Consider the following 12,777-nt stretch of genomic DNA (forward strand, 5'->3'; position numbering starts at 1 on the left):
TTCTAGAATTAGAACCAATTCTTGATCTATTAGCCAAATTATTTGGATCGCTTTTTGTACGTTCTACAGTTGCATGAGTATGTATCAAAGGAAGCATGGCTGCCTGAGATATTTGGGAATCTAATATTAGCTTGGGATTGTATTCATCAAAATGTGTTTTTGCCATTAACTCTTCCTTTCTAGTGTCTTTTTTTGAATTTATAATTGATGGAGAATCCTTCTGTTTATCAAATTCTGAAGGAAGTACTGTCGTAGAAATTGGATTTTCAATTTTTACAACATCAGGAATATTATAATCATTTAATTTATTTTCAATACTAGTTAGTGATTCAATTTTATCTTTGTCAAAACTAAAAATATTCTCACCATTTTGAGTACATGTATGATGTGTAGGATATCTGTCTTTATGTATTTCTGTAATTTCTTTATGCATTCCCGCAATATTCTCTGGCCAAATATGTATAGTTGATGTGGTTTTAGTTTCAGTATTTTTTGGTTTTCCTGAAATATTTTTCTTATAGAAATGAGCACGCATATGCTGCTCGGTCTCAACGTTTTGAAGAGTAATGGAATGTACATGTGATGTCTCCTTATTCTTATTGCTACTAGGAATTGTAGAATAAGTGCTATTTGAATCATAAAATTGAGATTTTGCAGTAGATTTCATTTCAGATAACAAACTATCATGAGATTTCATTTTTTGTTTAAAATTATCATAATTATAATTGAATTCATCACTAACAATTAAATCTACATTATCTAATTCCGTAGGAGTCATCCGAGCATCGAAATAATCACTTTTTGACTCCTGACTAGATGTACGCGATTTTTCTCCGACAATATTATTAATAGCATTTTTTATATGATCTAGCTCATAAGAACCACTCTTCGACTCTTGACTTGAATCTCGAGAGTTATAACCCGATCTATCAGAACTTTTACTTTTTAAAGTTTCTCTAGATTTTTTGCTATCCGTGTGGTAAACACTGTCATGCGACTTTTTGCTTGAATCTTGACTACTTTTACAATGTTTTGAATTATAAATGTCACTACAAGAATCTTGGCTCGATGTACGCGAGCTTAGAGCACGTTGTATTTCACGATAAAAATTTCCATCAGATCTAACAGACATTTTCTCACGAGGCAAATAACGAGGATCATCCACTGATGAAAAGGCATCCAATTGCATATCGTTAACGCTACGTGATTTAATTTCAACTCCAGATCTATATTTACAATCAACATCAGAAACGCTATCATCAGATGGAATATAATTTCCAGAATCTAACGAACAAGATCGTGCATATCCATGGTCAGATTTAGAACGCTTTATGTGATAAAAATGATCCTGAATGGATTTTTCTAAAACCTCGTAACTATCGTGTGATATATCATCATGAGAAATTGATAATTCAAAGGGACAACCAAAAGGTTCATAAGCAGAATTAGCCGAAGTGCCAGGATAGCTAGAAGAATACACTTTTTGATTTAGGAAAACAAAATCTCTATCAATATCTAACGAAGTTGTCATACGTGACCCATATAATACTTTGCGCGAATCATCATATCTTGTGATTGGAGAATCTATCCTGTCAACAGATAAAAGCTCAGTTATAAATCCATCAGTAGCGCGTCTTTTTGTACGACCGGATTCTTCAAAACTACTATCGTATAAATTTCGACAACTAACACTATGCAACCATGACTGGCTGTTGCTAAATCTAGCATTATATTGTTCAGCCGAGTAAAGATTAACGCGCGACAATTCATACTCTAAACGTTCAGAAGAAAGTTTTTGTTGCGGAGTTCGCGTCTCCGGTAAATCGCCAGTTGACAATGCTTGATATTTGGTTCCCCAATCACCGATATATGATCTTTCTGAACTTAAATCTCGCGGTAGAGAGCGTGTTCCATGATTACAGGGGGCTATTTCGACATGCGTGGTGGTGTCCGCAAGAGTATTCGTCGCATGTGCAGGTGTGGCCATGAACTTGTGCATGTGGGTGCGTATTGAAGTTAATCGCGGCGGAGGTGTGGGTGGTTTGCGGATATTGCTCGCAACAGCAGGAGGAATGGCTATTGGGGAACTGTTGCGAATAGTACTGGCAATGACACGGTGTGGACTCTGACCTGTATCGCAGTTTCTGATACGAGCAGCATGAATTAGGTCGGCATGTGCACTCGATGACTCCTGCTGATTCAGCGATCCGTTCTTGTTGTTGCTCACTTGGGATTGGAACGATTTGTCGTGTTCCTGTTGTATCAAAGCCTTCGATGCAACCAATGTCTGAACAGGTATGCTGGGAGTGTTGGACGAGTTGACAATGTGGCTGCTTGCAGCAGGCATCGCATACGTTTCCACCTACATTGAGCAATTTGAAATATATTTACATCCAAACCTAATGACAAGGCATTAGGAAGTATGAACTTTTTAAATAACAAAAAAAATGTGAGTAGAAAGTTCAATTATGAAATAAAAAAATGCATGAACTCATTCTTGAATATGAAAAAAAGGTTTCATAATAACAAAGAAATTTTGTTTTATTAGTACTCAATAAAATTGAGGAAAACTGCTTTGAGAACCAAGTGACAACAGTCATATACATCTTTAAATATTATCAATTTGCAAACATTTCTAGATAGATAAAAATATCTAGTCAAAGTGTTTGGTATCCATCCCGCATTGCGTTACAATCTTTAAAAATATAAAATTCATGCACTCATGGATTCAAAAAAATTTGTGACTCTTAAAATTGTCTGTAATATTTTTTTCCATATAATTTCAAATATCCGAAGTATTTAGATAAGTATGCTTCAGACATAAGTCAATTTGTCTTATATAAATTATAATATATATGAATGCAAATTTAAAACAATAGAATGAATTCTATTAATTTAATTTTTGTCAAATAATAAACAGGTTTTAATGCTGTATTGGTTTAAAGAAGATATGACAATCCTAACTTTAATCTGAAAACTGTTATTCTAACAATAAAGTTTATGTTTTGGGTTCTTTGTTAAAGTGAAAGCCAATAAATTGTGCAAGAAATTATAAATTGTCCACCAATATACTTGCTTATTCATCCAAAGTACCTTACTTACCTGAATACTGTTGAGAGTTGTGGCTGCGTGAGGATGCGCGGGACTGCTGCTGTAACCTGTACGTATGCTGCGGGGGGGTGATACTTCCGTTTCTCTCATCATCTGAGAACCCGACGTCGAGCTCCAAGAAGGAAGCTGACATGTTAGCTCCACTATATAAAACAAAAAAAAAAACTTTATATTTTTTAAAAAATATTTAGTTATTAAAAATGATAGAAAAAAAATAAATGGACCATGAGAATTAAAAACAAACATTATCAACCATGGATAAAAAAGTCAATAATGTTAATTGAAAAGCATTCGAAGGTAATAAACAAATTTTAATTAATTATTGCTATAGATCATAATGCCAATTATTGATATCGACCTCAACATATTTCTGTCATCTAATATACTTAAAATAAACATACAAAAAATATTCAAGAGAGTTTTTAACTCGAATATGGAACTACATATAATACACAATAATGACTAATAATAATTACCAGGGTCGGCAAGAGGCAGCAAAGGATTGGCGGATATACTGGCATTCACACTGTGGGCACTACTTGCAGACATTGAAGTCAAACCCGCTGACGAGTGGCGGAAAGACTGGGACCTGAGAAGAGACAGAGGATTTGGTTCTCTTTATTAGAATAATACGTTTAAATTTAGTTTTCATTTTTATATATTTCAAATAATATTTTGTACACATATTTCCTCTGTCTTAAATTTTCTCAAGAATATTCATTAAAATAATCAAGAAAAGCGTTTCCTATCTAGTTGTTAGAATAATATCTAATTCATTGTTAATATTTGCAAATCCAGCTACAACATTAAAATCTTTCAGAAAATCGAACTTTAAACACAGTGTAATACCAAGCTAGTTCTTAAAAAATCAATGCAAATATGTCAAGTTAAGATTTGAAATATCATTTGCCTTACACATAAAGATTATAAAAGCAGGCGTTGAAATTAAATATAACATCAAACGCGGTTAAATATGATTATTATGTAGTAAAATGTTCAGAATAATAAAGTGCAAGAGATCATTTAATTTATATGCAAAATGAAGAGCATTGAAAATTCTAAAACTATTGATGTGCCACACACAAGTAATTATTTCTATATGATTAAGTGAAGTTGCTTTTAAGTTTCACAATTAGTATTGTTTAAATCGTTTTATTCTTTATCCAATCCTCTTCTCTTCTAAGGCCAGCAGACATACAAGATAGCAAGCAAACAACATAAATATGTAACCAATTAGTAAAGAAAAGAAAGAACAAACTGAAATACTACTAGATTGATATGAGTATTTATGCTACAAGTATTAAATTATTTATATCAATAACTATAAATATAAAAATGCAGGTCAGTGCTACGATTATTAAAGTTTAACACAGTATATACATAGAGCATAAAAAATAATAATTACAAAGAGTAACAATCATTTTTATTTACCTTTGGAATGTTTGACGCTTCACATAATTATCTCGTACATATTCTACCATTTGTCTTTGAGTTTTTCCACTATATCTACAATGTTTAAGATAATTATTTAATTAACTAATTTAAAATAATTTATGAAACCGTTTCAACTTCATATTTATTCATACCTAAATGAGCTACCTCTTGACAGAACTCTTGTCTTATGTCTTGGCACCCGTTTGACTGTTGTACATCTGAAAAATCCATGATTTTCAACACATTTCTTCCAAAAATTTTTGCATTCATTCCTGCCATCAAATATAAATTCCATTGTATCCTTGTAATGGCCCTGAAAATTTTAAAAACACCGGAAATAAATTCGAATATCAATTGAAATTAAATACAGATGCTGCATATGGAGTTTTTGAAGTTACATTTTATTTCACTTACATATACGTCATGATGCAATTTAACAAGAAACCGTTTTCTCTTAAATGAAATTTTTCGTATCTTGGCCCAAGAAAATGTATTAATCTTTGTAGTATTTTGAAAAACAACAATTCCCATGTGGGCAACTGCCAAATTTAAAGGTGCCCCCTCATTATCCTTAGCAGGATGCATTTTCATACCTAATAAAATATTGTATGGCATAAATTTATATTTAAATAAATATAAATGAATATAGAGATAAATTCTGTAAATCATCACATAAAATATAAAAACACATTCAATCTCATTCTTAAAATACCGTATGATTCACATCTCCTAGCGGTTTCTAAAAGATTCATATCTGCTTGAGCAGGTGATTGTCCCCTATAAATAGATAATATGTACTTGACATTATTTTATCATAATTGTTTTCATTTATATATTATAAATAAATTATACATATGCTTTTTGTGGTTTTCCATTATCCTCCGTTCTAAAATATCATCTTGTTTTGGTGTGAACTTATAATGTGACAGATAGGTATGATTAGGATAATCCTCCGCCACATAGTCGCCACATTCAGCTGAAATGAATTTTCATGAACATTTAAAAACGAACTACTTTTATTTAAAAAAAATTGAAGAGTGAATTCATATACTGTTTTTTAATCTAATATATCTTGGAAACGTTCATAACAAAAATCTGTGATATACAATAGTCACTGTTTATGTATTTTTCATATGTGCCAAATCAAGTATCAATAAACAGTTATTACACATTTCCTATTTATATGCTCTAAATAAAGTAAATAAAGTATACTTACATTGAACAATATAGCTAGATAATAAAGCAGCTGTATGTGCATTGCATGTTAATGAGCCATCACTAAGATCCCTTTTTATCTGCAGACAGAACAAATATCTCGTAAATTCTTCTTCTAACTGTCCGGGATCTGGTGTATAAAATTTCACACAAAATCTAAGAAAAGGATCAGCCAGCGAAAATCCAACTTGTCTGCACATGGGTTTTTCCAAATCGAGCCAATACTAGTAAAGAAATAACAATTCTTAACAATGTAGCTATCTATGAATGATCTTTGCAGTAAATAAATATTTAAAAATAATTGTTTGCTCATCATAAATAATTTGCTCAAGTACCACATCTGATTTTCGCGCAATATATTTTCCAATGAAAACTAGAATAATGTATTGAAATATTCTAGGATGAAAACATAATAAAAAAAGATAGAGTTTATATAACAAATAATAAATTGAATGAATTTGGCGAGTGAAGAAAGGATAGTAATTTATTCTATTACTTTCTAGAATTCAAGGTAATGATTTGATAATGAAAGATAAAATGATAATATATACTCTATAACAGAATTGATTTATTTCAATAATAACTGAAATATATCTTTCCAATGAAACAAATAACATAACTAAATTGAAGTATAGCAAACAACGATATCAATTTGATTTTGTATTATAACGATCACGATCGCAGCTCCGTATAGCTCATATACGATCGATTGACAAAAAAAATCTATATATTAAACAATATGTAGCAAAAAATTAAATTTTGGAATCACTTACTTTTGTACCATTATGTTCCTCATATTCTAAACCAAAATAATCTTCTTCTAACAAGTTAAGCTGCCTGCAAACTTGTTCAAATAATAATCTGCCCAGAGCCTTTGACTGAAACAAAATAAGTTTACAATATGATAGAAGTCAACGGACTCAAGCGGACCTACGGTTATATAGTATACATATGGTTTCTAATATCTAAAATAAGTTTCTTTCAATTTTCGGATTATTTTCAATTCGTTTCATATAGTGACATGAAAACCCTAATAAGCATCAAGATGAAATAATTATAGCTTAGAAATGAATTGATATCATGATCAAACCGAAATGGTCAAGTGCTCTCTATAAAATAGAGGTCAAAGTAATTGAGCAGAGAATTAACAATGTCGGGAGTATAGATCGTCAGATCTATAGCTATTTGAAATAAATACCAAGGCTTTGATAGAATTAACCAAATAAAAAAAAATATTTATGGAGCATATATTTTGTCCGTACCAAATGAAGCACTTGGCTTATTAAATTATTTGGATAAAATTCTATTAAATATTTGGATTAAATTCCAAAAACTTGTTTATTTTTTAATTATATATATATATATATATATATATATATATATATATATTGTCATATGAAAAAGATACTTCTATTGTGTGTAGTTTGTCTGCATTAAGAGTATAGCCGAATATAGATTATTATCATAATATGCATTAAACTTCTGATAAAATATTATACATTCTGGTTTCTATTATCTATTAAATTAATATGGAGAATTTTAAGATATTCATCTAGTATTTTCATATAAATTTTATCATTGAAATAAGTTACAACAATAAATGAAAACATTACATTTTTAATTAAAATTAAAGTAAATTCCATAAATCCTTAATAGATTCAATTATACACGTATTTATACAAACATTCTAAAACTACAGATTTAAAAAATATTTAAATGTATGTTATATTTGGACATCAAATTCTGATAACTAGAACAGATGGTATTTGATCAGTCATTGTAGCCACACCCACAACAGTTGTAGTTGTATAGATAGTTGTGTAAAAATTAATAAAGCATCAAAGATACTCGCACCAAAATATCTGTGCAATCTATATAGTAAACTCTTAACCGTCATAAATTTCTTAATAACGATTTCGGAAAAAAATTAAATACTATAATAAACAGTTTTAGAATTTTATTGTGCACTATGCGGGCTATTGTAGGAAAAATAGACATTCGATTGAATTATCCTCTCGCAATAAAAGATTAATAAGATATATATGAATGAATGTATAATTTACGTAATGATTGTGCGCATTCGACCGATTTTCATGTTTTTTTTTAATTTGGTCCATTTGTTCCGAATAGAAAATGTTAAAATGGTAATAAAAGGAAAGAAAATCATTTACACCTGATTTAAGGGAGTTGTTCTTTTTTTTGTTACAAAAAATGCAAGGTATTTGTTTTTGTTTTTCTCGAAATGTATTTATCATAGAGACATGCGTTTTTTTTAAACAAAAATTACAAAATCATACAATATTAAGATATTTTTTATAATTTTTTTTCGCCGTCATTTTATAACCAGGGGGCGCCAAAGTGGGCATTGCAAAATCGATCTCTTTTGCGGCGCCACAGATAAATCCGTTGCGCATCGCCTGAAACAAAAAAAACGAAACTACGTTGAAGAAGAAGTTTGAATCCAGTCCCCCTACCAAAATGAAAGAAAAAAAGCAAGAAGGAAAAAATGGCAGCAATTTTAAAAAAAGTGTTAAAAAGGGCCTTTTTTTGGGACGAGAAGCTTCGCAAACATTTTTTGCGTAATGTTATGAAGTTGTTTGAGGATGCAAGTCGATCCGACTTGTAGTTTTTTTTTAATTTGTGGCAGCGCATTGAAAAAAGTCAATTTGAGAAAAACGTATTTAAGTTGTTAATATAATGTACCATTTAATTTGATGTACTAAATACACCATGGTGTTCAAAGATGCTAACACATTAAAAAGGTCATGTGCATGATGTATTATAATGAAAAAGAGAGCAGCTGGCATACAGTAGCTCGCGGAGCAATGAAAAAAACAGTTTCAGAGGATCATACATATAGATATATATATATATATCTATAACTTCGTCAAAAAATAGATATTGAGATGATTTTTTTTTAAAAATAATTATAAGGTTTTTAGCTTTCATAATATCAAAAAATCTCCAAATCGAAAAAAATAAATAAAAACCGAACAACCCCCTTAAAATGTTCACTGATTTCGTCAAAATAAAAGTCTATCTTCCATAACAAATTAAATTTTGCGCTCAAATTTTAATAACAGTATCCAAAATGTGTTACCGCTCGTGATCTAAGAATTAAAATGCTTAATTTTAACAATAATCAGAAACAACATGATATGTCAAACTATTCAGATCAAACTATAAATGCAAGCATGAAAAAAATTCCATTCTCCCACCTGAATTTGAAAAATCGTGGTAGTCTCGTCTAACATTAGAACTCTTATGGCCAACATTTTTCCCGGTTTTCTTGGAGTTCCAGGCACACTCGACCGGCCTAAGGACGAAGAAGAGGCTACCCCATCTACTCCAGCCGGTGTGCTATGCGAATGATGCATCATGCGACCAGATCCTGCACCGTGCCTACGATGGTGCGGTGATATAGATGATGCAGCACTGCGGAGCGAACGCTGCGATCCACCCAGCGTTACAGATTCGCCACTCATAGCTCCGGAAGAGCGATTCTTCTGTATTGTTTCCTTAAAGCGGTTAAGAGCCGCAACGGTAATATCACTTTAGGGCGGCGGTCAAAATCATTTGTGAAGACAGCGGACTGAGCGATGGCATCTGTAAAAAAACAAATGGTGTAATTAGATAAAATCCTGTAAATAAAGTCATTGAAATTAATATTCCTTAGCAAATAGTTCTAGCTAGGAATGTATGCAATGCTCAGTAGTAGGTTTACTTTTCATGGATTCAATTATCAGTAAATCGGCTTTCAAACCGAAAATAAAAACCACTTTGGCATACCTTACAGCTAGAAACAATATGTACATATATATTTACTAGCAAACCCGACGAACTCCGTTTCGCCACCAGACGGTTTCGTGAGAAAGATTAAGAAATTTTTTGTTTGTTTTATCTTTAAAAAAGAAAAATGTGATTTTATTATACAACAGTAATGAATTTATTTCGATTACAAAAATGAAGTGTTTTTTAGTTGAACTTCTCTAAGTAAATGAAAGTGAATCCGCAAATTATCCGTTTCATTGAAGTGCTCTTTGGTAAACCACATTTTTTGTTTTTTGGTCTGACGTTAACACAAATAAAGCGGATGGTTTTCCAACTCGAGAACAAGCAACGTATAACTGCCCATGTGAGAAACAATGATTTTCTAAATAATCTATTTGAAATTTATCCCGCAAACACTAAGCGACTTGTTATTGCGAACGCAAGGCGAACTGGAAATTGCAATCGTTTGAAGTCTAACGGAAGACCAGTCGGAATCATTGGTATGTCACCAAATCGCCAGCAATTTTTGATTGAATGGTGAAATTCAGTGCGTGTACATCATTATTCTTTGCGGCAAGAATTGCTCGTTGACTTAACCAAACATAATTCTGATAATTCTCTCTAATGTCATTACTTGAATTTTTAATTACGGTGCGTGAAGTTCCAGCAATTTGCATTAGGGCACATGCACCACTAATTTTCTTAGCTATAAACCTTGCGGAGCCCGAGACCTTTCCAACGAATGCAAAATTGTCGAAATCAGTTCGTGCGTTCTGAAGTTATTTCGTCAGGAAGGAAAACCCGACTTATTTTTATATACGAGGTCTGTTCAAAAAGTACCCGGAATTTTCGTTTTTTCAAAAAAATATTTATTTATTCGTCTACATTAATGTGGTCCCCTTCAAAGTAGTCCCCCCCAGATATAATACACTTATGCCAGCGTTTTTTCCAATTTTCGAAGCACCCTTGATATTCACTTTTTGATATGTCCTTGAGCACTCTCAGCGATTTTCTTCAATCGAGGAAAACCGCCGTCCTTTCATGGGTCTCTTCAACTTTGGGAATAGGAAAAAGTCACACGGAGCCATATCTGGTGAATTTTTGCACTTTGCAACACTTTATTTCATTTTTTACGCAAAATTTAATACAAATTCTTTGACTTTTCAATTCTTCCATTGTAAAAATCGCCGAGCTCAGAAAAACACGTCGAACCTTAGCGACTACCACAGACAAAGTAAACAGTGAATATAGCTGAAAATTTCATCATACTTTAGGGGCATGTATACCAACACAATAAAAAAAAAATTGACAATCAGACACTCCAGACCCGCGAAATTTAATTATTAGTAATTCCGGGTACTTTTTGAACAGACCTCGTATATAGAAGAAGAAGATAAATAGGCGTCGACGCCGATGCTCATGCATCAGTAAATAAAATAAGAAATAATATTTAAAATTGACAATGTTCTGACGAAGGCATGTATGTAACAAAATAATAGGAGCTCTGCTCTAAAGCAGGTCCTTGATCAAATCAGGAAAGTGTGAAAGATGTCCCTATTTAACAAAACATTAATTGGGAATCCAATTTCAATAGGGAATTACCAGACCAGAATGAGAATTAATCAAGAGAAGATATATAGCATGCTATCAAGATAATGCAAGACAAAAGTATCATTGCTCAAAAATTTGTACGGAATGCCATAGAACGCCCACCTTATACTCCATAATTCGAACATATGGTTATTTATTTGATTCTGTGTAGCACAATTTTTAGACCAATAATTCGTAATTCAATCTTAATAGAAAAGACCAAAATAATCGACAGAAAATGTGTAGTATTTGACCAAAAACCCGTTTAAACGGAATACCATGGCCCACCCACCTTAGAATTGGAATGTATGGATAATTATTTGTTCCTGCACGGCATAATTTTCGAGGCAATAAACTTGCACTAAATGAGGAGCCAAATCACCTCAATCAGCTTCTTGATATAATAGACAAACATTAGTATATATGAGCATGATGATTCTAGATCTGAATGAACATGGAATGAACCCGATTTCTAATTTTATAATTATTTTGTTCATTACATGAAAATTATCTTACGTTACACAATAATAAGCTATTAAATATGTGTATATGTCAATGAATGCATATAAAATTTAATAGGTGATTATTTTTAGTATCGAATATTTCAACAGTGAATTAATTTCTTTAAAGTTGGAGCGTTAACTCATAAGAGACCAATTATATTTCATTACATTGTTCATTAAAAACTCATACAAAATAATTATTATAATTGAAACCACTGTCGGTCAACCACAGCAAACAAAAATTAGATGATATAAATTTGTTGATTTTTTTTCAATAATAACGAACACTAATTATGCGAAACATAAATTATGGAAACAACGAATGTACTTTTTGGAAAAGATTGCAATAAAAGAATTTATCATAGAGAACATTTATCATAGAGAATTTATCATAGAGAACAAAGATAAGTGTAGTTTTCAAATACATATTTAGGAAATATACAACACGTAAGGTGATAGATACTTTTCATAATATAAATGCAGCATCAATTATATTTCTTTACCTCCATAAAGAAAATTTGTTATGAAGAAACATAGAAAAAAATGTTATTATATGAAAAGCTTCTCATAATTTATATATATATATATATATATATATATATATATATATATTATAAATATCATATATTTGTTTTCGGTATTTGTACATAATTTTACATTCAAATTTATTTCGCCTATGATTTCATAAAGACAACTTGTATATAGTTTTCTCATACTATTAGGGCTAAATGCGCAAAAACAAATAAGTCATCGCGTACAAAATGACATAAACACGATAAAAGACATAAACATAACAAAAATAAGCAAAAATATCATTTTATATACAATTTAATCTTTCTGGTTGAAAAAGTAGGTCGCCCTTTAATGGGTGATAGTTGACCTATTTTAATGCACCCCTTAAATTTTATAAAAATGGATTAAGCTACAGCATGCAATTTTGAAAAACAATTTTTGTCAATCTTTATTATTATGAAAATTATTTTTTGACTTACTTTTAATAGATCCAATTATAAATCACTCATTTAACGAATGTTTTTTTTTTGCACAAGTCATAGAAATGCTCCAATAACAACAATTCAAAAAAATAAATCTTTGTTCATTATAATTACTTTATGTCTAAACTTAAATTAATAATTAATTGAGATAATGTAGA

At 31.0% G+C, this 12,777-nt stretch overlaps 1 protein-coding gene and 1 pseudogene across 1 annotated transcript in view; both read right to left on the reverse strand.

The window, feature by feature from the left end:
- Positions 1-12,777, reverse strand: part of LOC113370405 (FERM, ARHGEF and pleckstrin domain-containing protein 2-like) — a 71,780-nt gene that overhangs the window by 13,724 nt on the left and 45,279 nt on the right. Inside the window, exons 2-12 of the mRNA XM_026611070.1 lie at positions 8,979-9,366; positions 6,534-6,638; positions 5,762-5,984; positions 5,398-5,521; positions 5,258-5,322; positions 4,960-5,138; positions 4,698-4,858; positions 4,543-4,617; positions 3,588-3,700; positions 3,103-3,254; positions 2,131-2,362 (exon numbers count right to left, since the gene is read on the reverse strand). Of these exons, the coding sequence (XP_026466855.1) occupies positions 2,131-2,362; positions 3,103-3,254; positions 3,588-3,700; positions 4,543-4,617; positions 4,698-4,858; positions 4,960-5,138; positions 5,258-5,322; positions 5,398-5,521; positions 5,762-5,984; positions 6,534-6,638; positions 8,979-9,245 (1,696 nt within the window). The 5' untranslated portion in view covers positions 9,246-9,366. The remainder of the gene's footprint in view (positions 1-2,130; positions 2,363-3,102; positions 3,255-3,587; positions 3,701-4,542; positions 4,618-4,697; positions 4,859-4,959; positions 5,139-5,257; positions 5,323-5,397; positions 5,522-5,761; positions 5,985-6,533; positions 6,639-8,978; positions 9,367-12,777) is intronic.
- LOC113370899 overlaps positions 9,333-12,777 on the reverse strand; it is a 10,503-nt pseudogene continuing 7,058 nt past the window's right edge.

The sequence above is a fragment of the Ctenocephalides felis genome, unplaced genomic scaffold, assembly GCF_003426905.1.
Source record: "Ctenocephalides felis isolate EL2017-DRISC unplaced genomic scaffold, ASM342690v1 CF-g0.4_SCAFFOLD_01492, whole genome shotgun sequence".
Taxonomy (NCBI): Eukaryota; Metazoa; Arthropoda; class Insecta; order Siphonaptera; family Pulicidae; genus Ctenocephalides; species Ctenocephalides felis.